This window comes from Lepidochelys kempii, chromosome 7, assembly GCF_965140285.1.
Source record: "Lepidochelys kempii isolate rLepKem1 chromosome 7, rLepKem1.hap1, whole genome shotgun sequence".
In the NCBI taxonomy this organism is placed as follows: Eukaryota; Metazoa; Chordata; order Testudines; family Cheloniidae; genus Lepidochelys; species Lepidochelys kempii.
This window is the reverse complement of record NC_136386.1, coordinates 111,366,777-111,394,370: the sequence shown is the minus strand read 5'-3', so window position 1 is coordinate 111,394,370 and position 27,594 is coordinate 111,366,777. Positions and strand designations below refer to the sequence as shown.

The following is a 27,594-nucleotide window of genomic DNA, read 5'->3' as shown; positions in this document are numbered from 1 at the left end:
TGAGGAGTCCTCATTGGGAGGGTAGAAAGGAGATGGAGGATGTCTCAGTCCCATCAATTATTTTAAGAACCAGCCAGCACTGGGTGAAGTTTGTATCCAAATTCGCATCTGACCTTCTCAAGACGTAGCAGGTGTTTGGGTTGAGGGCTCTGGCTTGGGCCCATCTGCAGCACAGTGTGTACTTGCGATGCATTTGCTGGACCGGAGACTACGTTGGTGGCAGAAGAAAAATGACTCACCAAAGAAAGCCAATCCTAATTGTGTTAAAGAGAAATTGAAATTCAAGTAATTTAATGGTTACCTGGCAATGGAAAAAAATAGTGAGGTGGGTGTCTTTTTTATTGTTTTTTTATGATGAATAAAAAGGCTCAAAAGATTTTTATTAGTGTTAGTTTTTAAAAAGTGGGATTTTTAAAGTTTTATTTTTCCTGGTTGTGTGTCACCTTAAAAACCCTTCAGGATTAACAGGTCTGGTTTTCCCTGGAGGACTTGGTGAGGGTCTCAGATACATCCTCTGACTTCTCTTAACTCCTCGCTGAAGGCATGGAAGTGTTGAGTACTTCAAGTCATCTTTTTTCACAACTGTTTATGGAAGTATTCAAATTTAATCAGCCTTAACAAGCTACAATTAAAAAAAAAATAATTAAAATATTGCTTCCCCTCTCAACTAATCAAATGATACCCAGGGTCTCTGATGTGATAACTGGCAGTTTTCCAGTTGTCTAGAGAGTCTTTAAGATAAAAAAGAAATAGTTAGAAAGTCAGGTCCCCCCTCTTGTCTCTCTGATTTTTCCTAAAAAAACAAAACAAACAAAAAGTGGGGGAAACAGGTGCCTGTCAGTCTATCAGCTTGAAGGTATTTCCTTTGATAATACCTAGTTCTGATATGGCAGTATATCTCAAAACTAAGGGGAAACTAAGGGTATGTCTACACTACACATGCTGCAGTTATCCCGCTCTATCGTAGACACTGTACTGACGGAAAGTGTTTTTCTGTTACTGCAGGAAATCCACTCTCTCCAGAGGCAGTAGCTAGGTTAATGGAAGAATTTTTCTGTTGACTTAGCTGCGTTTACAGTAGGCACTAAGTTGACCTACCTATGTTACACACAGAATGCAATTTTTCACAGCCCTGAACGACGTAGCTAACTTTTATGCATAGACCTAAGGAACAGAGAGAGGAAGTGACTTGCCCAAGGTCCTCCAGCAGTCCAGTGGCAGAGCTGGAAATAGAACCCCAACTCTCCTGAGTCCCAGTCCCATGCTCTACTCACTAGGCCACACTGCCTCCACATAAAAATACATGCCACAGTAAGATATACAGATCTTTTTATTTTTCCTTTTCTTTCTTAATACAGGAAATTTCAGCTACGAATCCCTCAACTATCAAAGCTTCAAATTTCTGAACACATAGGAAAATTCCTTTCATGATACATGGATATACCATCAGTAAGACTACCTCTAGATAATAGATACATGCAGGGTATAATACGAATATTATCTCATAGTCATACCATTTCAACTTGAAATTTCAGCTTTCCTTTTCTAAAATATTTGGTATGTATTTTCTAGCTAAAATGTACGGACTTCAAAACATGGTCAGCTCTGTTTTCTCATTAAGCTCTTTATACGCTACTCCTGGGGGAATTCTGCACTAAAAATTTAAAAATTCTGCACATTTTATTTGTCAAAATAACGCAATATAGTCACACCAGTTTCAATTACATTAGTAATTTATTTAAACTACAATACAGGAAAAAGTCAAGAATTATTTAGCATTTCCTATACATAAGAAAGTTAAGTTACAAATACTTGGTAACCAATACTCTGCGTTCCAGTTACAATCCTGGCTGGCTACCTTGGAAAGTGCTTAGTTCTGCCTGTCCTGATGTTTTATTGACTGTTTGATAAACATTTGATTTGCCCTCAAAGTCTTTTTTTTAAATGGGTCGGTAAAATAGATCCTGAGCTGTAATTTAACCCCACTGTGCCATTCTGGCACAGGAAAAAAGCGAGAAAGCACATCGATCTTCCTAGCTGAGGATTCCCTTACTGTCATTTACAGCAAGACTCCTTTACACCACTCTCACAATGTAAAAGAGCCTTAAAACTTTTACACCTGTTTTACGCTCCTTGGGGAATTCACTAAGAACGGGAACAATTAACTAACAACAATAGGAAAAACTATGCAGGCAGGTTGCTACATTTTCTGCTCTGCCTGAGGGGACAGAGCCTGCCTCATGCCTACCTCCAAAAAACCTGAAGTCCTACCCCTCCATGCTGGGTGCACCACAATTTTGCATGTATGCTGCTCAGAGTCTTTCATATATTCATCCTCGCAACATACCTGTGAGAAGGGAAGTACTATTTGTGACGTTGCACTCTACATGATTTTATGAAAATATGCTAATGAGTGTGAATATAACCTAACTGGAATATGCTTCAAGCAAAAGGTCTCTTGTAAGGTATCTTACAAAATTTAGAATCTACTGAAAGTGGACATCCTATTTGCATGTATGTATAATTCTTGTATCTGAAACTAGAAATATGAAATATAACTCTGAGGCCCTATTGTAGTTATGCAAAGTGCAGGCCATTAATGGTGGTTTGGAATCTTGATGGCTCCCACTAACCAGGACAATTGACTGTAGATGGCTCTGTTTGCTTGCAGGCCTTCTTGTGAGTCAGTCTGGGAGGAGTGAAGGCTTGGGGTATCACGGGATATGTGACCATGTCACCTGGTACTGAAATCCATCTTAAACCTGGTGCTTTTCCATTTAGAAGGTGGGGTGGGAACCCAGATATGGACAAAAAATTTCCGCCTTGTGCAAAAGATATATAAGGAGGTGGAACAGAATAAAGGGAGGCAATCATGAGAAATCCCCTAGCTACCACCTGAGCTGGAACAAGGGCTGTACCAAGGGAAAGAATTGTGCCCAGACTAGGAAGGGGTCCAGTCTGTGATAGAAGTTTATTGAAACATCTCTGAGGGTGAGATTTTATCTGTATTCAGCTCTCTTGATGTATTAGGTATAGACTTGCGTGTTTTATTTTATTTTGTTTGGCAATTCACTTTGTTCTGTCTTATTACTTGGAACCACTTAAATCCTACTTTTTATATTTAATAAAATCACTTTTTACTTATTAATATATACTCGGGGTTATTTAATCCCTGGGGCTGGGGGGGCAAACAGCTGTGCATATCTCTCTATCAGTGTTTTAGAGGGCGGACAATTTATGAGTTTATCCTGTATAAGCTTTATACAGGGTAAAACGGATTTATTTGGGGTTTGGACCCCATTGGGAGCTGGGCATCTGAGTGTTAGAGACAGGAACGCTTCTTAAGCTGCTTTCAGTTAAGCCTGCAGTTTGCGGGACGTGGTTCAGAACTGGGTCTGTGTTTGTAGCCAGCAAGCATGTCTGGCACAACCAGCCAGGGTTCTGGAGTCCGAAGCTCGCAGGGAAGGCAGGGGCAGAAGTAGTCTTGGCACATCAGTTGGCAGCCTCAAGGGGGTTTCTGTGATCCAACCTGTCACACTATTATCCTCAGCGGGGGAAGGGGAACGGAGGCACAGAGAGGCTAAGTGACTTGCCCAGAGTCAAACAGGAAGTCAGTGGTGCTGCAGCTATTTCAGCCTAGGTCTCCCAAGTCCAAGTGTCATGCCCTAACTACTGGACCATCCTGCCTCACTGTTTTGTGATGTGTTCACTCCACTAACAGGAGTAAAAAAGTACTCAAAGTTTATCTTCATTAGTCAAGTAAGCTGATGAGGCAGTTGTGTCATTATTATACTGCCACTTTTCTAAATAGAAACACACAAAGATTTGAGCTTCTGAGGGGCTATTAGAAACATATAGGATAAAAAATAATGTTGAAAAACAATCTTAGCTGAGTTGCTTTATAGTTATGTGGAAAATTTTTGCATATATAACCGGAGGCCAAATCCTGCTCACCTTACTCACATACTCATTCTGTCCCCCTTACCAGTGGTATGTATATTTTACTCTGTGTGTAGCCCACTGATCAATAGAATTACTTGCAAAATGAGAGGTTTCAGAGTAACAGCCGTGCTAGTCTGTATTCGCAAAAAGAAAAGGAGTACTTGTGGCACCTTAGAAACTAACCAATTTATTTGAGCATAAGCTTTCATGAGCTAGAGCTCACGAAAGCTTCCGATGAAGTGAGCTGTAGCTCACGAAAGCTTATGCTCAAATAAATTGGTTAGTCTCTAAGGTGTCACAAGTACTCCTTTTCTTTTTGCAAAATGAGGTACTCTTCAGTGGAAAAGTTGCAGTACAGTGCCCACGAGTTGGACCAGGGATTTCAATATGATTAGTCACATTAGTAACGTGAGCAGAATTTGAGGCCAATGGGGCTTTTTGCACAAGCATATGCTAATTTCATAAATAATAGCTGTAGAATCCAGCCCTCAGTGCTTGAGACGAGACCCTCTGCCGTAGCACAATATAATTCAATCATTACTTAATTATTTAGTTCTAATAACCTGAATCCTGACTTTTAACTCATGCTGATTTCCTTCCATCCTCTTTTTTTCATATCCAAAGTTCACGTATCAAGTGGAAGACATGAACTGCATTATTGTAGACTAGAGAGATGGCTCAAATGCCTTGTACACTGAAGCAGCAAACAATATCCGTGTTGTGGGGGCTGAACTGATCTATTTTGTGGACCTTCTTGAGGTAAAAATATCTTATTTAGCCACCATTCAAGGCTGTGTGGAGCTGACCCATTGACATACAGTCCATGTGGTGGAGTTTACATCAGGTTTTATTTTCTTTACAGACCCTAAAGCTTTTTCACATGATGGGTCTAAGAAAATACCAATGGTATCCTTAGATCAGACTTGGCACAGTCAGAAAGAGGGGGAATGCTGAATGCAGTAGCTGATAACCACATAAACGTGGCTACCTCGCACAGGCCCCAATCCTACAAATAGATAAAATACAGGCTTTACTTTAAGTGCCTGAGAGTCCCATTAAAGTTAAGCATGTGTTTGCCAAATCTGGGTCACACCACCACAAAACATGCAGCATACACCCCAAGGGCAAACTATGAAAAAGGCGGACAATTAACCCAAAAAGCCACTAGGTGGCAGTGTCTCCTCACACAAATGAAGCGGACAGGCCCTTCACTAGGAGTGAGAGGTATGGAACATGACTCATACACTATTTTTTTAACTGCTTTTAAATTACATGGTGTTACTTAGTGTGCATATGAACAGAGCTGGTGGAAGGGCTCAGACTGACATCCCTGTACAATAAAGGCCTATTTTATCCACAGGCTGGGTACAGCGCAAACTTCCTCACCAGGCCTCATAGCCCTGACCTGAAGGATGGGGATGGGACTTGGGGGAAGAGGGGCTTGGGGAGGGCAACCAGGGTCATTCTGCTGTCCCTGCACAGACTCCAGGAGTGGGAAGCAGGCTAGCCAGTGCCTTAGAGACGATGGTAGTGTGCTTGTGCAGGGGAAGGTGAAGACATGGAAGTACTGAGGGGGGTCATGATATAGCATGAGTTGGGGGTAAATTGGTCATAACAAAGTCCATAATGGGGGAAGGCATACATCACCTCACAGGATTGGGCCCTGAGCATCAGGCCATTGTACTAGGCTTGTATCTCTAATTTACAGGTCCCACATATATTCTAACATTTTCACACACTGCACATTTGTGGCACAGACATGACAGACATTTGCCGGGAGCTGGGTCAGAAGATCTAGCTCCCAACGCAGTCCTCTCCCTGGCACTCTCTTGGCCCAGCACAAACATATTTATGCTCTTTTTTCATTTTCATACATCAACCAAACAAATGTGAATACTGTCCTGCCAATGTCCATTTCATTGGCCGCAGTCTTGGAACACATGCTGAGGGGGAAGCAAGGAGAAGGGAAAGAGGCATCGGAAGAACAACAGGTACCATAGGCTACTTCATCAGATGGGACGTGGCACATTTTTTCAGCAAGAGGGAAGAACCTAACAAAGCACAGGAACTACTGCTATCTTATGAATCCACAATACCGACCACACGCGATAGTATTAAGCCTATGTGATCATGTGATCATAGACAAAGAGGGCCTCTCTCCCTGCACACAGGCTGGGATTTAACTTGTACAATATGATATGCTGATGCCACTATGCCTAATGTATATTCGGTAAGGGTTTCTCCCTTCTTCCTTATTTATGTTTCTTCACCCTACTAATATTGGGGTGCCCTTCTCCTATAGGTTAGGATATTAATGATCTCAACTTATCATCATATATGTCAGTTCGTTGCCATTACACTCTTGAAATCAGACATCTGCAGATGTTCCTATTCTAAAATATCCAAAAACCGGTTTTAGCTCATATTTCTGTGGTTGCCTGATCTCTGTATGTACAAACTTCCCCTTGAAATACTATTCCAAGTTTCCCAAAACTCAGAAGTGACTGCTGGGCCATTTATGTGTGCCAAAATTCACAGGCCTCAAGCCTTATGCTAACTGCTGAAGCCAATGTCTGTAGGTTCCTTGCATTACTGCTAAATAAAACAAATGCCAAAGCTAGCTTTATGGGCTACACATCTCTACTCTTTTTTTCAACCAAATGTGGCTTTTTAACAAAATGGAAGCTTTTAGACAAAAATACATATTTTAATCAAAATTTGGGAGGAAATTGGTGCTTTACAGAGAGATCGAAGACAATCATAGAATCATAGGACTGGAAAGGACCTCAAGAGCTCATCTAGTCCAGTCCCCTGCACTCATGGCAGGACTAAGTATTATCTAGACCAGTGGTGGGCAACCTGCGGCCCACATGCAGCCCATCAGGGTAATGTGATTGCGGGCCGCGAGACATTTTGCTGACGTTAACCATCCACAGGCCCGGCCCCTTGCCACTGTTCCCTCTAAGCTCTGTGGGTGTGCGCACACGCACACAGATCCTAAGCCCCACGCACATGGTGAAATACCACGTGCACAAAAAATGAAATACTACATCGGAGCCAGGCCGAAATATCATTTACAGGCGACTTTTGACATAGTTCGCCCGCCATCTATCAACAAAGCCAGATTCTACTAGCTGGCAGGGGGGTGGGGGGGAAGGAGGGCAATGAATCGTACCTCTCCCCGCCAGCATTTCGAACGTGGAACGCTGATCATGTCGGGACAGTCGGGACCTACACATCTCCTTGTAGTCTGTTCATTTGGCTGTGTACAAACTCAAGTACGTGCGAATAAGTCAAAATGCCTGGCCATAGTTGCTAAGGAACTGCAAAGATTTCCCAGAAATGAACAAAGGTGAGTGTTGTTTTCGTGATTGAAATCTTTCAAAGGCATTGGACTTCATACATTTACTCATGATGTTTTACCATTTCCCCGCATTTTTTTGCCGCAGATGCATGGACATGATCGGAGCTATGCACAAACTTCCGGTATCCTGATCTGAATGATCTCCCATTTGCCCTTTTGTCGAGTCATGCTGTTAAGCGCATTGAAATAGTAGCCATATAGTAAAAGTATTAATTTTAAATAAACCAATCTGGTAAAAAAATCAATCCCAAAATGTCACTGTCTAGAGGTCTAAAGCGTAAAAAGAACAGAGACTTCATTTAAATCTGGATGGCTGTATGAGACTATAGAGATGGTTACACCAAAGTCACATAGTGTAATGCTTGTCAAACTTTGTGAAATATTCACATATGATGAGGACAATGGAGTGGTTTGTGTATATTGTCGAGATGCCAGAGCTTCGGGAGAATTTTCAACAGGAAGAATGTGGAACAATGTATGGAAGTTGGATTTCTTAAAGCATCATCTTTCAAGTAAGTCTCATATAGATGGTGTTACAAGACTTAGAAACGAAAACCCTTCCTTACAGAGCGGATTGCTTAGCATGATTCTTGAAAGTCCAGCTGAAAAGCAGGGGAGGCAAATTAATCTTGAATGCAAGCACTCAAACCCAGAAGAAATCAAGGTACTTATTGACAGTGTGTTGTTGGCTATTAAAATGAACAGCTCAATGTTTTCTGTTCAGGATATTAATGACCATATGGAAAAGTATGTGCACATACCAGCAAGCTGGAAAAGTAAAAATTATGCTTTTTAATTTTCCAAAATGACCTCATGCATGAAATAGCATCGGCAATGTTTCATACTCTAGCTGTTGATGAAAGCACTGATATATCCATTAACAGATACTTGATACTCTACTTTAAATATAGATCCATAAATTCTGCAGACTATAAAACTTCGTTTGGTGGACTATTATGATTGCAAGAATATGATGCTGTTTCAATAGTGTCTGCAATCAAAGAGTTTATAAAAAACACCAACTTGATCTAATGAAAATGGTGATGTTCACATCTGATGTTGCCTCTGTGATGTTGGGCAAACTCAGTGGTGTGGCGGCTCAGCTGAAACGTGATATTCCACACTTAGTCCAGCAACATTGCATTGCACACCGGGAAGACTTGGGAATTTCTGATGTATGGAAAGAGGTCAAGCTGATAAGAGACATCGAAACCTTAATGAGAACTGTCCACACGGTGTTCTGTTGGTCATCTAGGAGAAAATGCAAATTTCAGGAAATAGTGGATGCTTCTGAATGTGAGTCAGTGGCTATCAGGCCACGCAATGAAGTGAGCTGGTTATCTAGGCACTTTTCACTTAGAGCAATTATTCGCAACTATAATCCTCTTCTGGAATATTTTGAGCAAGACAAAGATACTGATCCAGTTTCTAAATACTGCCACAAAAAGCTGAATACCATGGAATACCGAATAACATTAGAAGTTATGAAAGATGTTTTGTCGGAGCTGGCTTCACTATCCACACTGCTCCAGAACGGGGCCTTACACCTCTTGAAGCATTTCACCTTGTACGAGGTAAACTGAACAAGATCAGAAGACAGTACCTTGGAGATTCAGTCTTATGGAGTGACAAAGTTAAGGCTCTCTTAGATATGAGCTCTCAAGAAAATAATGAAATTGATACCAGTTCCATAATAAAACTTTCATAAACAACTTGTGTGCACATTTGGCAGACAGGTGTCCAGAGGATGAAGTCCAGGAGTAGTCCGCTTTTGACTGTGCAGCAATAATTAAGTGTGACTTCACTTTTGGAATTCATCAGGTCAAATCCCTATGTTCAAAATACAAAGACTTTCTTGCTGAAGAGATTGTTATAATCAGTCAGTACAATGACTTCAAGTTTGCAGTAGCCGAAAGAATCAAAAGCCAATTGGTTTTAAGTTTTCCGGATATGGTGACATTTGCTCACCAGAACGAACAGCTTCAGGATCTTGCAAAGTTGATGGATATTGGAGGAACATTCCTAGCATCAAGTACAGACTGTGAGCGTGGCTTTAGCTTAATGAACACTCTAAAAAACAAACTATGGAATTGTTTACAAGTAGATCGTTTGGACATGCTGACGTGCATTAAGAGTTACCAGCTGGATGGAGGACTGATAGATCTGAACAGAGTTTATATTGAATGGGCAAATGAAAAGGATCGCAGGGAAAAACAGTAAGGTTAGTTTAGCCGTCTTTGACATTTTTACCAATAAAGAAATTAAAATGCATTTGTAATTACATATCTTATTCTTGGCTGATAATCATTTATTGATTTTTTTAGGAATATTTTAAATTTAAAACACAAACTCTTGTTTTTCTTTTTTTACTTATGATGTCTCTATCTGAAAACCCATATAAATTGACATAATGGCATACTTATTAAATTGTCTTTATTATATGTTTATCAAAATCTTTTCGGACATGTGTATAGAATGAAAGGTGAAAGTGGACATCAATGGACAGAAGCCTATGGACTGATAATGATCATGATTAATATGTGCTTGATATATGCTTGTGATTGTCTATAAAAAGATCATAAAGCGTAATGCTTAAAACTAACTTCTGCTTCATGAAGAATGCTTAAATTTCCTTTTTCTAAGTATTTAAAAAAGACATTTATAAAATAACATGGTGTAAAACTATCATCACAAATTGCAAATTAAAACTTTTTAAAATGTATAAGCATTTTACTCGCTTGGGCGCATTTGCCTCATGGCGAACAAATTTGACCTCTGCTTCAAAAATTTGCACAGAAGAAATTTTTTGCACACACGGCCTGTCAGAAATTAGAGGGAACACTGCCCCCTGCAGCTCCCAGTGGCCACGGTTCGCCATTCCCAGCCAATAGGAGCTGCAGGAAGCAGCAGACACAGAAGAAGATCCACATGAAGAGAGATTAAAAGAGTTAGTACTGTTTAAAGAGATGACTAAATAGAGGGAATAATAGGAGCATATAATATGATGAGAAAGAAAATCACGCACTCCTATTTTTACTCTCATATAAATACTGGAACAAGGGAACACTCAATTAAAAGGAAGTACACTTAAAACAGTTAAAAAGAAAATAATTGGATTTAAAATACGTAATTAACCAATGAAACTGTTATATTAATTTAGATGAGCTAATGATGTTAACATAACTGAGTCACTGTTCAACATTAAACAAGTGTAAAACAAAGTCCGATGCTTGGTATATAGAGACGTCAGCCTGTTTCGCACTATGGCAAACACGCATTTAAAAATCCTTTTAAACTTTTACTAAAGATACAGAAAGGAAGGAAAAACAATTAAAGCATTTGAAATGTGAAGTATTAAGTAAAGCTTTCATTTTAACGACATCCTTTGTTCCCTGTCTTTTTAGCTGGAGCAAGTTTTTAAAAGGAGAAATCCCCTGTTGGCAGTCTCTTAGATGGTATTAAAGATGGTAATAAGTATTGTTTTGGGGAAAAGAGAAGTTAGTTGAGATGGTCTGGAGATGTCGTTGCTGCTGTTGTTAAAGTCCAATTTCAGAAGGGAAAATTTCCCTTGTTTGATAGTCTTTTAGATGGTATCAAAGATGGCAATAACTGTCATCCCAGATGGTGTTTTGGATTCAGATGGAGCTGATAGGGATGGCGACATGATCTGGGTCCCTCTCTCTCTGGCCCATTCTAGCCAGGACATGTCTGAGGATCAGGATGAGGAAAGGCAGGGTCCCAGAAATGGTGGGGTGGCAGCCATGATTGTGAGGCTTGCTCCAATAGCCTCTCTTCTTTCCATCTGTTCTTTTTGTTTTTTCATTCCCCATAAAATCTCTCTCTTTTGAGGTTCCAAAAAGGAGCAATGGGTGGAATAGCCCTGCCCCTTATTATTTTGTCCACCAATTAGCTTAATATCCAGCATACCAATTTTAACTCATTAATTTCCAGATCTACATCTCCTATTTTTAACAATCCTAATTTCAACACAGTTCTTGAATTATATCAGTAGGCCTTTTTGTTTAAAAACTAATTCAGTTATTCTATCTACTTTTCGTATCTTTTCCCATCAGCATTTGTTGTTATATGTTACTGTAACATCTTATGAACTTTTACATACTTTTTACAGCTGAGTTCATAATTCAGGTCAATTTGTAGGCCCAATGCTCACAACAGAACTCATGGTCAACAGGTATCAGTGAGGCAGGGCCTGAGTATGATTTCATATGTGATTAGATGTTTATATAAATGAAAGTACATCCACAGACGCACAGGATTGTATGAACATTTATGCAGGATATAAACACTCATGGTTCAGGGCCTAAATTAGTTGCTAAGTGCTGAAAACTAGGAAGTCAATGGGAACTGGTGATGTTCAGCACTTGGCAGGATTGGGTCGTTAATGAATGAACTCTGGTAATGCAATTGAGGGATAATTATATAGGGAATACAGCCTGTAATCCTTTCCCCCCATCTGTTCACAAAAGGAATGATTATCTCAGTGCTGATCAACAAGAAGCTTTATTGTTCCTTGAAGCAATATTATAGAATAACCTGGAAATTTGATATAATTCAGCATTAGAATAAAACCAGTGCTCTTTCCTACTCTATGCAATTTACTTCAGAGAGGAAAGTAATTCCATGAATGGCAGAATAAATAATAGAAATGATCACAATGCCCAATTTTGCCCTGTTATCATTCTAATGTCTAAATAGCTATTGCTGCAAGAACACTTTTCACAATAACTCATGAACAACAAAATTCTACTGTCTGAATGTGGTAAGTAATATTTTCCTCCTGAAATTAAATATAAATACTTAAAAACTAACTCAGCTTATGTGCACTCATCTTTTTTTATGGTTAGTAATGTCCTCATCAACATGGTCAGACCTCTGGCCCCACTGGCTTAAAATGGACTCTACATAGGCAGAAGGCCCACATGCATGCAGATCAGATATCAAGATTGGGGACCAAAACCAGTTTATTTCATCACTATTCTCTGTTGTAGTCTCTATCTAGGTACTTATGTGACCCTTCATCGCTGTAGTATCTAAGTGCCTCACAATTATTAATGGTTTTTAGCCTCACAACACCTCTAGGGGTAAGGAATTACTATCCCCATTTTATAGGCAGGGAACTGAGGCACAGGGTAGATTAAACGATTTGCCCAATGTCACCCAAGAAGCCCATGGCAGCTCAAGGAATTAAACTCAGGTCTCCAGAGTTCTTGTCCAGTGACTTAACCAGACCATCCTGTCTCACGGGTCAACTACATCCATAAATAATAGGGAAATGATTTGATCTCAGAAGCAAGCACTTCTGCCTCTTCTGATTTTTAAAGAGCACCTCTAAACTGGGATTAAGTACTGAACCAAGGTATCCTGACTCCAAATATTATAAAAGTTGAGATGAAAAGAAAATAATACTTATTAATAGATGTTCTTATTTCAAAAAAGGGATCCTTCTTCCCATGTCCCAAAGAAGGTTGCCCAGTGATGCATTACTATGCTGATAAATTTTCTTTTCACTATGTTGAAGAACATGGAGTATCACTTTCCTTGCATATTTTTTCCTTTAGCAACACTTATGCAAACTACATTGATACAGAAATTCAGGGGAACATTTCAAAAGTCGAGTTTTTCTGAGAAAAGCATCCCCTGTGTATCTGCAGGGGCACTATGGGAGCAGAAAACATTACAGTCGTGTCTGGAAAAGATGGGCAAGTGTAAGTACACATACCAGCTGTATTTCTGTAGTTTCTTCTGCAGTGAAAATGATGGTTCAAGTAACAAATTTTACATCCATTGTGATTTTCTCATGACAACAAATAGGCTGCATCCATGAAATTAAGGCTCGGATGCAAATTTTACCCATTCAGAGGTATGTTTGGTCCAGGTGTAACCCACACACCTCCTGGGTGTAGTACTCTGTCCCATCTATTGGACCAAGACCATTTAGAGAGAGATTAATGAGTCTGCTCCACAGCCTTAGCTAAGGCTATGTGGCTTTTAGCTCTCGCAATAGAGGCTCACGCATTTAGCTCCAGAGATCCCAGGTTCAATCCTGCCTGCTGACGACTGGGGTCTGTCGGTGTTGCAGAGGCGGATTAAGATTTATTGGGGTTCTGAGCACAAAGAACATTGGGCCTCCCACACCCCAGGGGAGCCAGGGTGGTCATGCCTATGCATTTTTTAACATGGGCATAGTAGCCTCAGGCCAGCATGGAGCAGCAGGGGCTGTGCTTTGCAGCAGGAAATCAGTTCCCCCACCACAAAGTGCAGCCCCGCTAGCGGTGCCATACTCTTCCCAGTGGAGGGCTGAGGTGGGCCTTAGCCCCACTCTCGCTATGGGGCCCTTCTCCTACTATTCCCCCCAAGGCCCTGCCCCCTAGCCAGGCCAGAAGCCGGAGCTGGGCCGTGGTAAGAGCTGCCCAGGGAGAACAGGCTACTGTGGGGAGCTATGGACTCTCCACCTGCCCTGGGAACGCGCCTCAAAGGGCGGGGACACAGGCCGGGGGCTGTTCTCAGGCCCCCCATCCCTCCGTCCAGGGAGGTGAAGGGTCCAGAGCTCCCCAGAAAGCTCTTGCCATGGCCTGGCTCTGGCTTCTGGCCTAGCCAGCAGGCAGGGCCCCGGGGGGAAAAGGAGGAACAAGGGGCGGGGCCAGAGTTCCAGTGCCAGTGACCCCCCCACATCTACACAGGTTCCAGAACTCCAGCAAAGGCCCCAAATTGGCTGGGGCCCCTAGGCACAGCGTCATGGGCCTGTGTGTTAATCCTCCACGGGGTACAGGGTTTTGATTCTGACCATTTTGGATCTCACAGCCAACCATGAATTGTATCCAGATTTACCCCAGATACAGGAGAATTCAGATTTGCAATTTTGGTTTAGGCATATGGGAAAGTTATGTTTCCCTCTTGGGCTGAAATTTTCCATGTTTGGGCTGACCTGAGGGTGAATATATTTTGGAATAGTTTAGTTAAATCCTACCTGGTGACCCTTAAAATATTTATTCTGATCATTTAAAAAACAATGTATTTTTAGAAAAAGCAAATATTTTGAGGCAGAATAACCAGTATGTTGACACGACATTAAAAAAGTGAATAGATTCCATGTTTAGTAACTGCGGCCATTGCTTTGAAAATTTCCAGTTGTACTGAAATACATTTACTTATATTTTTCTTTTGTTCACAGATCTATGTTTTGTAGCAAAGTCATTGTGCAGCTTAGAGTTTGGCAAACTCTTACACCTTGCTAACATATAGATGGAAACTTTGTGTTTGTAGTTCCTGCGACCATAGTACACGGAACCACAGAATCTTCTTTCATTTGTTCAGTGGCAAACTGATTTCGAACAAGGTTCCTTCAATAAATACTAGAGCTTTATTTACTTGGCTCTCTGCAAAAGCACTAACATTGTGTTTTCAAAATCATTCATTGTCCCTATCCACTCCTTCACAGGGGAGCTAAACTCCTGTCAAGCTCAGCTAATGACAATAGAACATAACAGATATTTTACCAATGCTGTAACTGAATGGTTTCGTTCCATTTTTGTATCAACGTGAAAACAAATACTAAAATGGAAAAAGACTGTCTTTAAACCTTTACCCTTCCGAACGTACTTTGTAAGCATAGGAGCTTCAAATATGCTAACTCATGCTGAGAGTGACTGCTGCACCATCTCTTCTTAATCCCCTTTTCCCGGGCAACTAAACATGCCCAGAAAATTCCCATGGTTGTCCTGGGAACATCTGCTTCTACACCAGTATTCTGAATAGTGTCTACTGAAAATAAAAGCCTCCGAAGTTGGACTAGAATTATCTGAGATATGACCTTTCTTCCTGAAGCACATGTTTAAAGCTACTTTTTGGCAATACCTTCAAAAGCCTGTTGAGAATTGGCAGGACGGTGTATCCAGATATGTAGTCAGACATGTACATGGAAATAAAACCTGGTCATTGCTGGGAACGATGACGTATCAGGCCAGCCTAATGCAATGCATGGCACTTGATTTTTCTCATTTTCCTCTAGAACAAATTTGCTGTTGCCACCTTGTTCTTGCTGTGGTCGGCTTCATCCATCTCTGCTGGATTTGGTGGACAACCAGGATCTTTTCCCAACCCTTTGTATTCACAGAGCATGGCTCATCTCATTAGCCAGAACAACACTGAAGTATTCAGATATGTTAAACATCCCTGGTGTCTTCCAAAATATGATCGTGTGTCTTTTAGCAATCAAGCTGAATTTTCTATACAAACAACTGATGTGGCTTACTAACTCTGGAAAGACCATTAAGATCACCTGTCACAGAAATTCTACAGCTACAGGCTTAATCAGTTCTTAGGATCATGTTTATTTTCCTCCCACAAAGAACACAAAGGAGGGGAATGTGAGAACATGTCCCATAAATCTCTATCCTCCTCATCAGAATTTCAGCATCTGTTCATATTAGAGGTAGACTTGAGCTGCATAGTTTGGATTTTTCCCAAAGTTTGAAGGTATTCAGATTCTGCCTATCTATAAGATGAACTAACAGAGAATGTTGAAAAGGCAGACACTGTTTCTGTTATAAACCAAATTTTGATTCCTATCTAAAATCCCCCATAAAAGTCCTTTCAGCTTTGAACTTGGTGTATGTGGTCTGTGGCAAGCCTTTTTTTTTTTTTTAACCTGGTGTGAGACCATTTCAAGAAGCCATTTTTAAAATATGGGACATAGAAATAATAAGTATTAATCATTATGTGACAATTCTTGCAACTACTTTACTACCGGATCCTGACTACTGGCTTGTCTGGAATACTTCAAACAAGATTTATTGGCAAGATCTTAATGAGATCTAGTCTGCAAGGCCAAACCTGAGAGTCGAAAAAGCATATCTAGAAATGTCTAAATCCAGTCACTTCTTATGAGGTTTGCCAGAGGAATGGAAGCAGCTTAGGAAGCCGGCAGCAGTGCTGACCAGATCAGCAGACTTCATGCTCAGATACAGTAAATCAGTGCATCCACTAACCAGACATAGAGACCTGCACAACCAAGGAACCTACTCCGGTCTAACTTAGGAAATCTACTTGGGCAGGACCCCATTCCTGTGAATCTTTGGATTTTCCTAATATGAGGAGTCCTCTCCTGTAGATCTTTTGAGATACACTAGAGTGGGAGGAGTTCGGACGCATTGGGAATGGTTCCTGTTGTTTTTTACTATTTGTACTACAGTAGCACCTAGAAGACCAGATGGGGAACTGAGGTATAGAGAGGGTAAGTATCTTCCCCAAGTAGATCAAAAGTAGATTTATTACATTCCTTATTGCAATATGAGATTATGATAATGGTGTAATAATTACTTGGGTGAAAGTACTGATCTTTCCTGCTAGTACCTGTGAACTTATCACAGGTACTTTTAATAAAGAATTGACAGTTACCAGCTATTGCTGTATCACAGTCTTCTCTTTCCACCTCCCTCTTTTGAAATTTTAAAATTGTAACTTGGTTTCAGATTTGTGTGGTGCTGTCATTTTAAATTTTTGGAACTAGTCTGAGGCTATAAAGGCCTGATCTAATCACAGGAAGATTTGCCTTGGAAAAAGATAACCAGTCAAGAAGTTCATACCTTGTAAATGGCAAAATAAAGTAAGCCTACATTTTATAATGAATTAAATCTTATCTATAATTTATAATTTCATGGTGTGCTACGTGATGCATTTTGCTGCCATGTTGAAAAAGACAATTACTCTTTGAACAGCTGTGCTCTAAGTATGTTTTTTGAGGGCATATTCCTCTACTGTGCAATTTGCATTCTCTTTGTTACCCCATAAAATGCTAACTTTAGAGGCAGCTTTTGTCATTGGATTCAACAACTTCAGTTATTACTATTGATTTTTCTTTATTTTTAACATTGTATTGGCTTTTTGGAACTACAATAGAAAAATATTTTATTAAAATTAAAAACAAAACAAAAACCTTCGTCCAAAGTTCTTCCTTGGTGCAAAGAATAAGCTGAGGATACTCTCAAAAATTACTAACACAATTATTACAGAAAATTCAGCTTTCAGTGTGTGGGGAGGTTATTATTATACGCATGACATTTCTTCTGTTACTGTGGGAGGTGAAAAAACATGAGATCCTTGAACTTTATATGTTCCTTTTAGTTCCATGGAAGAAGTGAACAGCAATAGTAAATAAATAATCCAGAATATTAAATTACTGTACCAAAAATCTAATAATATTTTAGAGCCACTTATCCTACTGCCTTCAATTTGTGTGCGTCTCCATGGGACAATGTTAAAGGAGAGAATCCATTTTGCAGATAACGATGCATAAAAATGAGCTCCTTTGATAGCAAGAACCCTGAACATCAGGATTCTCTATTAACAGGAAATAAAATGTTTAACTGCATGCCACAACCCCTCCAGAGTCCCATTACCATTACACCCAGAACTCCCCAACAAGCCCCTGTGCATCCAGATCCCCCACAAACCCAGATACCCTACTGAGCCGCCCACAGCCAGTTTGCCCTACACAGAACCCTCTCAACCCACACCTGGATCACCCCACACTAAGCCCTCCATACTTGGATCCTGCCTTGCTGAGCCTGCCTCTCCACACTTGGTGCACCTGGCACAGAGGGGCAGGGCCCTGGGATGTTTCTGAGGCAGGCCTGGTCCTTGTGCTATGTCAGTGGTGAGGCTGCATCCAACCCTGAGTCCATGTCCCAGAGGGGAGCTGCACAGTTATCTCCCATCTCTGTGCAGCCAGTAGTCTGTACTTCCCACTGCTATGTTGGAGCCTCCATATTTATTTGACAAATAAAATTTGCAGAATTTTAAAATATTGTGCGCAGAATTTTTATATTTTTGGTGCAGAATTTTTAAATTTTTTTGCACAGAATGCCCTCAGGAGTAAATAATACTCCCTTCACAATTTTGTCCCAGGACTTTGGAATTGAGAGAAAATAGTGAGGTTGCAAAGGGAGTGAGGTTAGATCGTGAGGGTGATGCTTATGGCTTGGAAGAGGCAATTTGGAGCCAAAGATGCTTTTTGCCATTTTCAGCCAAAATCAATGCAAACCACAGCTGTGGGACATCAATTATGCACAGGAGCGGGAGCAAGAGCTCTCTCCCTCTTAGCATCCGCTTGTGGGAGCTTGGCTCTTCCCTCCTCCATGAGTAGTACAATTGAATATTTCTGTGATTACCTTTACCATCTTTCCTCCCACCACCCTATAAATCATTAACTTCCTCTAATAGGAGGTTCCTCTACCCAATCCCCAGCCTGAATGAGGAAAACGTGATTACTGCTCCTCAGCACAGGACCTTTTTCAGTTTGCCAAGACTCCGACCCCTCCTGGCCAGATTTAATATCCTAAATCTCTCAGTGTCACATGTTGCCTTCCCATTGTCCTGGAACAAGCAAGAAAGAACCAGTGTGGCACTCAGTGCACTTGTTATTTAAGTTACTTTCCCTTCGCTGCTCCACAGCTTTTTAGGCAAAGCCATTTGAGCCTGTTAGTTGCTTCTGGAGTAGGACACCATGTTCACCTACCTAGTGTCTTGTTCCCTATATAGGGCTCCATACACAATACACACCCTCTTGTCTTTGCTAAGGGCAAGTCTACACTACTGCTTTAGTCAATTTAACTTAAGCCACTCCAGGATGTGAAAAAGACACCCCTCTGAGCAACACAAGTTACAGTGACCTAAGCTCTGTCCACACCAGTGCTGTGTCGGTGAGAGACGCTCTCTTGCCAGCAGAGCTTCTGCCACTCACGAAGGTGGGGTAATTATGCTGACAGGACAGTGTCTCCTGTCGGCACAGAGCGTCTTCACCAGAGATGCTACAGCGACAAGGCTGCATCAGTGCAGCTGTACCTACGTAGTACTTCTAGTGTAGACCTGCCCTAAATTGCTTCCTTTGTGCCCCCCTAATGTTGGGGGAAGCTGGGGGTTGCTTCATCCCTGGAGATGGTAAGAAAAAAGACAAGACAGGAAAGGGTGGAACAAGGATACTCTCATTGTATGATCATCACAAAGATTCACACTCCCCCGCACTAAATACATAATTAGGCACTTTATGGTTAGGTCCACACCCAAGAAGAGGATAGTCTGAGGAAAGAGAGCAGGAACCAGTGTTCCAGAGGGAGTGATCTGAACAGAGATTACAAAGCAAGAGTATATGCTGGATTTAGAGTGGTAAGTGACTAAAAATAAGAAGGGTAGTGTGAGATGTTTGATTGTTTCCATGTAGGGGCCAGGGGACAGTGAAATCCATTACTGCTAACCAAGGGATGTATCTGAGACAGGGATGGCAGAGTGACTCAGCCAACATGTGAGAAGCAAACAAACGAGTTCTGAGGGCTACCCGTGGAAGCTCTGAAAGGAAGAGGTTTCAGGGTCTAAACACTGACATATCCCAACAAGTGATGAGTCTCCTTTGGAGAGATAATGTAACATAACTGGGATTCAGAGGGGGGGATGCTGTCCCAATTTGAAAGAAGACCAGAAAAGCTATATCTGTAATCTGGATCCTTTTCAGAGTCAAATATATAGGGGCACAAGTAGAACTGGTTGGGAATTTTTTGATGAAACATGTTTTCATCAGAATATAACTGATTTGTCAAAACCAAAGCTTTTCATGGGAAAGGCTCACAGTCAACAAAACTTTCATCATAAGGTTTCTCGTGTCTAGGATTAAAGTGTGTGCCTCTGACCATCAGACTCCTGGTTAGCACATCACCTGGCAAATGGGAGACACAGGTTCAAATCCCTGCTCTAGGGCAAGGACTTGAACCCTGGTTTTTCACATCAGTGACTAAACTACTGTGCTATAGTCAGTCTTGCTTGTACTCTAGCCCAATGATGAATTAATTATTTATACAGAGTGGAATAGCTCCAACAGGAGATTCTGAGAAAGATCCACTACCACCCCAGCCTAGTCATTGGAGCACTTACCCGGGATGTGAGCGTGCCTTGTTTAAGTCCTGGCGGTGTTGGATTTGGAGCATCAGGCTATTAGCTATTCTGTGTCTGTCTCTCTGTTTGTGAAAAATGCCGGAAGGTCTTAGTTTCATCCCAATGCAAAACAGGAACATATTTGAAATCTCAAAAAATGTTGCTGGATGGGAGAACTATTTCACACTCAGCTCTAGCGATGAGTAATATTTGAAGTCACTGAGGAAGCAAAATTAGATAAAGCATGAAGTAAAGTACTGTCAGAGTTAAAGAATGAATGGGATTGTTTTGGAGATACTAATTGGAAGAATGTGGCAACTAGAAACAATTCTATTACGCAATCATCTATGGAGACATTCAGATTCAGGTTGGTTGCCACTAAAAGGTATCCTGCATCTAAGGATGGCTAGTTGACAAGCAGACTGAGAATAGGCCAGAGATTAACAGTAACCTAACTACTGACCAAGAAGAAAGGAGAGAAAGAGCCACTAGAAAGAAAGAAGAGGCAAGAAATCTTAGTCAATGACTATAAACTAGTGGAAGAATCCACAGGTAGCACAAACATCTCCCAAACTCTTCTATGGCCTGTGCTATGCAGAGGTCAAGAATAGATTATCATAATGGTCCTTTTCGGCCTTAAAAATCCATGAATCCCAGTGCAAGGAAGTGGTTGAATCCTCCTTACTTAGGACATTAAACTAGACTAGACAAAATGCTGAATGGAACAATCTTACATTGGCAAGATGAAAAATTGGATAACTGAATGAGTTTTTTTCATCACTACATTATCTGAGTCCATTCGACTATGATCCGTGCCCAAGCAAGTAGCTGTGGATTAATATCCCCTTTTCCTCTGTCCTATGTTACCATCATATTAATTGTATCTGATTCTTCATCAGGTTATAACATTAATTTCTTAAAATCCCAACGCCTGGCACATGGTCTCCAACAGTAAGCAAATGCCTGTACACTTTGTACCCTCATCCCCCACATCAAATACCTCAGAAAAACATCCCCTAGCACCTATTCTGGGTCACTGCTTCAATCCAGAGACTCCAACATAATTTAGGAGATCGGCAGATATTTGAAAGCCTCCCTTCTTACCTACACCGGACAAAGTGATATGTATGAATGCTCTACCCTGACCTAATTATTGCTTTTACTCTGTCCGCTGATTTGGAGGAGGAGAGTCTCAAAGAAGTTCCAAAGCACTCTGCTCCATGGGATGGCTGGTTTGCCTAATTTTAAATTTATGTCATCTTGAGCCTTTATTTAAGGTAAGTTACCTCCTGGAGAACTTCCCCATACAATTCCTAGTGGGTAGACAGGAAGAGGAGATTGGCCAAAGTCAAGATGCTCTCTTCTCTGTTATATTTTGCATTGTAGTAATCCTAATAGCAATTATGGATCACTGTGCTAAGCACTGTACAATCACATGGAAGGAGTAGGCAGCATTTACAGATGGGATGAAGTCCTCCACTTCCTGTACAGATTACTTCACTATTCATGTCACCAGCAAACCATGCAATTCTCTGTGCACCAGTTTTCAGTGTCTGGAAGAGTCTGGGCAGCTATTTGGGATCCTACTGTGCTATCTCCAACCTGAGCTACAGAGGGTGGATGTGCCTAGAGAAGAGGCTATTCTCAGATTCCTTTTAAGGAGTGGGCCGGTGTGTTTCCAAGTAGTCATTTTCTAGAGGTGAACTGGGTATTCACACAGGTAAGAGGGGACATGTGGTATGCCGAGAACTTTGTACTGTCAGGTATTTCCATTATCAAGGGTTTTGTTTTGAGTTTTCAAAGACATTAACTGCAATCATCTGGCATGTTTTTATTTACCTCTTTCCTTCTAATGAATCTGATCCTTGGCCTTAAACTGAAGTATAAAAGACAACAGGTGAACACTTAGACACATTGTATTGATCTGGTGAATGCAGCACTTTAAAGAGACGTCTTTTCGGCTTTGGAAAATTTATAATATGATCTGTGCAGAAAGAGCAGAAAACAGCACAACAGCTGCTGGCATAAACCATTCCAGGACAGCAGCCAAAGAGAGGAACAACAATATAGCAAGGGAAAGAGGTAGTTCTATGTCTCTTAGGTACTTATATGGCCCCCATTACTGCAGTATCCGAGCACCTCACAATCTTTTATGCATTTACCCTGACAACACTACTAAACCCATTATACAGATGAGAAAGAGAGACTAAGTGACTGCCCAAGGCCACACAGGAAGTTTGTGGCAGAGCAGGGAATTAAACTTGGGTCTCCAGCAGGTGCACTACCCCTAACACCCTCCTTCCTCTCCATTTTGCATGTAATAATTGCAGTGCAAGAGTGGATACCCCTGTTGCACGTCACTTATTAAGTAAATGGTAGGCAAAACGGGGGGGGGGGGTGAAGTGCAGCAAGGATATAAAAAAAGGTTTGAAAGACAAAAGGGAGAATGCTTAAAAGACTGCAGCTGGGAGGGTGTTTTAAGTCTGAGGCACTGTAAGAGGAGACAAAGGGATTTGGCTTGTGCAGTGCCTCACGGGTGTGAATAAAGGAAGAGATGATAGCAGAATTATAAACAGGGGCAGAATTGAGAAAGGTTCTGATGCAGTAAGGAGCTTAAAATACATACGGGACTGGGTCAGTCTGCATATGCATTTGAGAGGGGTGTGATGTGACGGAATTGGCAGGAGAGGATTTGTGATTTTTACTGCCACTTTTAGGGCAGCCTACACAGGGAAATTCACTGGCATTGCTGTTCTCCAGTAGCTATTCCATGTGGACTGGAGGGGGGTGGGACTGAAGTAGAAGGCCAAAGAAAGGAGCTTACAATTGTTTATATCATATCCTTAGGCATACCCTCAGCTGGTATAAATTGTTGTAGCTTCAAAGGCCATGTTGCTTAGCGGATATACACCAACTGAGGATTTGGTCCTGTGTATTAATCCTAAAGCATACTGAGCTAAATCTGGCATGAATAAAGGGTTGGGGGATTGCAAAGAGTCCCTGAAATAGAGGAGGTTGGGAGGCCACATCAGGAGCTTGTATGGGAATGGAAGAATGCAAGGAACATAAGAACATAAGAACAGCCATACTGGGTCAAACCAATGGGCCATCTAGCCCAGGATCCTTTCTTCTGACAGTGGCCAATGACAAGAACAAGGCAATTACTGAGTGATCCATTCCTGTCATCCAGTCCCAGCACCTGGCAGTCAGAGGTTTTGGAACACCCAGAGCATGAAGTTGCATCCCTGACCATCTTGGCTAATAGCCATTGATGGACCTATCCTCCATGAATTTCTCTTTTTTTTTAATCCAGTTATGCTTTTGGCCTTCGCAACATCCCCGGCAACAACTTCCACAGCTTGACTGTGCTAGGGTGACCAGACAGCAAATGTGAAAAATCAGGATGGGGGTGGGAGGGGTAAGAGGAGCCTATATAAGAAAAAGACCCAAAATAGGGACTGTCCCTATAAAATCGGGACATCTAGTCACCCTAGACTATACGTTGTGTAAAGAAATTTGTTTTTAAACCTGCTGCCTATTAATTTCATTGGATGACCCCTGGTTCTTGGGTGATGTGATGGGGTAAATAACACTAGGAGCCCCTGGTGTGAGCCCAGCGTTCAGCCCACAGAAGAAAAAAAAAGTGTGTGACCCTCTAATAAGTTTTGCATGTCACTGTCTTTTGTTCCCCTCCGGACTTTACCCAGCTCCTCGAAGATGATGGAATAATCAAAAGCCTTCAAATTAGAGCTGGCCAAAACAAGGTGTTTCCAAAATGGTCCCATGACTCAGCAGCTGCTGAGTCAGTTTCAGTGCTGCTATTTAGTGGTTGGCAGGAGATGAATCTTCTCAGTTTGTGTCATTTTCACTCAGCAGCTGACAAAGCTTATAGGATCTGCAGCTCTGGAGCAGCCGGGGTTTCTCGACTGCTCAGGCCAGGGACCCCTGCTGGCTCCCTAGGCTTCCTGACTCTTGGGGCAACTGGCTCACCAGGCTGCGGAAGTTGGGCAGCCCGGGAGCCAGCTGACTTGGGACCCTGGAAGCCCCTAGAGGCTTGGCGCAAACCTGGGTTCTCAGGGCTTCCAGGTTCTCTGGCATGGAGTCAGGAGCTGAGCCCAGGGCTTCCAAACACCTTGTATGCAAAACTATGTGGGTGGGGAGGGAGAAGAGGATTTGAAGAGAGATTTGAAGTGGAGGATTGTTGGAAGACTGCAACTGGGAGGGTGCTAAGTTTGTGGCACAGTATCAGAGGAGATAAAGGGAGTAGGCTTGCGTAGTGCCTTGGGAGTGGGAATAGAGATGAAAGCAGAATCACAAGGAGGGGCAGAGCTCAAACGCTGTTTTGTCGGAACATTTCCAAGATCTACTTGAGACAGAATTTATTCCCTCACGAAGTTAGAGCCTGCATTTCTCGCACACACAAAATTCTCCAGGGACGGTAATGGGAGTTGGGGGGGATGCATAGAATGCACTATCAGGCTAAGTGTAAGACATAAATTGGAATTTTTAATCTAAGAAAAAACGACATTGCAGAAAGCAGAAAAAATAACTGGTGAACTAAAAAGGGGCATCTGCTGATGAGGAGACATCAAGAAAACAGAGCTTTACACTAATGCTTGGCTACATGAGCACTTAGGTTGCAGCAAGCTGGGGTGTAAATCTACCCTGCAGTAGCCTGCCATGCTGTAAGTGTCCATGTAGACCTTGCTGCCATGCCTAGGGTGACCAGGTGTCCCGATTTTATAGGGACAGTACCGATTTTGGGTCTTTTTCTAATATAGGCTCCTTTTACCCTCCACCCCCTGTCCCAATTTTTCACATTTGCTGTCTGGTCACTCTAGCCATGCCCTAAATGTTCTGTTGTGCATTTTGATCTACCCTGCTTTGAAACAGGAGTAGATTAAAGGGCACATTTAAGGACATGCTACCTTTACTTTGCAAGACATAAAGGAATGAATGCATAGAAATTCATGCTAGATTGAGTGCTATATTGGTCGCTGGGAAAATACTGTTGTATTATACACTTTTTACAAGATGAATAAATCTAAATCAATTAGTATCCAAATAAAATGCTTTACCTGAACTTCACATGTATATTTAATTTACTTTAGATGATTGGAATTTGGATTGCTGCATTTTATCTGCTAGACCCAACAGCAGGTGAGATACCATATTTATAAATAACTACACCAAACATGGTGAATTTAGTCATGTTCAAATGAAATAAAAAATCAATGTAGGTACAACGGAAATTCATTTTCCTCTGCATTCAGTTTATTCTATATGACTTATGATGCAGTTCACTTGGTGCCGAGAACTAGCAAAAGGCCTGTGAACCACTTAAGTTCTATTATAAGAGCTCACGCGATGCATAGACCCCCTTGTTCACCTTTAGACCTTGATTCTGCAAAGTCCTATAGACATACTTATTTTACACGTGTGCACCGTTTCCCAGGAACAGCGTTTGCGATGAACAGAAAAGTCAAAGGAAATAATAAGTGTTCAGGATTCAAAGATTGTAATCCCTTGATATTGTATCAATTTTATAAATGTTGCATGTATCTTCATGGGATGGCTAGGTGGGGTGGCTCAACAGGTGAGCTAAAAGGTGCATCCTGCAGGAGCTGAACTCAGTAGGGAGTAATTAATGCAATTCCCAATGCTGAAAAATTGCAGGTAACCAGACTTTTGAAGTTTGGGCCCTGGGGAAATAGCATATGCTAGTTCAACCTGGTCCAAGAAGCCTCATACAAAATGACTTGAAACTGTATCAAGTGACAGCCCTGATCAGAGGGGAGGGTCACTCACAGTCAGTCCAAGAACTGACATGAGACTGCGAGCATGAGAGACAGGTGCTATGAAAGTGCCCAAAGTACTTTAGTCCTATCAGGGTCTCTGTGTGGAAGATGGGTGACAGCTGGTGAGCGAGGCATGCATAGAAGCTGTTTGTTTTTATGTTTTCTCTTAAATGCTTTTGCTCTGAATAAATAGTAATGTGCTCCATGAGAGCTGGCTGCTCACCCTGGCATTGCACCTGAGAGACCAGGTGCTGATGGGAAGGCCGTTCTGCTGAGGTGATCAAAGAGAACTGCAGGAGTCTGCAGGCTACTTTCCTGGTCCAGAGGGAGCAGATCACAGGATCCCAGTCCAAGAAAGGTGACGGCTAGAGCCTGAGACCTAAGTGGGGTGCCCTCACGAAGACCAGGGAGGGTCAGGGATGCAGTTAACCTGGGAACTGTGACATATACACTTGTTCTTTTGAGTCAGGAGCTGGCAGTAGTAACACCAGCACACAGTTTTTAAAGTCTCTTCTTTTACTTTTGTATGAGGATTCTACAACCCTAAGGGAAAAAAGCTTCCACAAAAGTATCCTGGTCTTTCATTGTGTTTGATGAGTCACTAAGATCTATACTCTATTATCTGCATTAGCGAATACTGACAGAAAGAATTTGGACTTCAAAATGAATCATAAAACCAAAGCCCAGTGTCTGCTTCTTTCAAAGTTGTTGCAGCTTCCAATGCACCATCTAACTGTAATGGATTACAAAATACTAATGATTTGCTTTGTATGCTACAGGCGAAAAAGTTTGCTATCAACGACTTGGCTGCTTTTCAGATAAACCGCCATGGGCTGGAATACCAGGGAGATTTCTGGGAGGTTTACCCAACTCTCCAGAGAGTATGAACATCAGCTTCACCCTTTACACTAAAGAAACTAGAAATAACTCTCAAGTGAGAACCTACCTCTATTTTAATATTAAAAATTAATTACACCTGCCAATGTTCACTAGCTCCCTAGGAAGAGTGCGGCACTCACCATGAGAAACTGAGTCAGGGAATAAAGAGTCAGCTTGTTGTTAGATGCAGTAACTAACAGAGGTTAAAGTCACGGGGGTAAAAACTGAAATATTTTCATGCACAAACTGAAAAATGAACCAAACAAATGAAACCTTTTTCTGGCACTTTTCCTGTGCAAGGAACTACGAATGTTGTAGACTACTACTGTTTGTAACACATTTAATTCTCTGAGGAAAACTGGGAGACACATTTGAATAGTCAATAGCATTTATGCAGTGCTCTAGGTGCTTAATCACCCCTGACAGATAGGAGAGCTAACATCACCATTTTACTGATGGGGAAACTGAGGCAGGGATTATATGATTTGCCAAAAACCACATAGAAAGTCCAGAGCAGAACCAGGATTAGGCTCCTCACTCCCAATGCTGTGTTCATTCCTCCCACCCATGCTGCCTTTTAAAGCCAACATAATTTTAAACTCAAATATGCAGCCAGTAAGGGAAGATGAGTGAAGAAGTGGAACTGAGGGGAGGAGAATGGCTTGGGGA

At 41.6% G+C, this 27,594-nt stretch overlaps 1 protein-coding gene across 1 annotated transcript in view; it reads left to right on the top strand.

The window, feature by feature from the left end:
* Positions 1–8,343: 8,343 nt before the first annotated feature.
* The window catches only part of LOC140915215 (pancreatic lipase-related protein 3), a 31,352-nt gene continuing 12,101 nt past the window's right edge, over positions 8,344–27,594 (top strand). The window contains exons 1-3 of the mRNA XM_073354788.2: positions 8,344–8,880; positions 25,360–25,408; positions 26,826–26,980. Of these exons, the coding sequence (XP_073210889.2) occupies positions 8,344–8,880; positions 25,360–25,408; positions 26,826–26,980 (741 nt within the window). The remainder of the gene's footprint in view (positions 8,881–25,359; positions 25,409–26,825; positions 26,981–27,594) is intronic.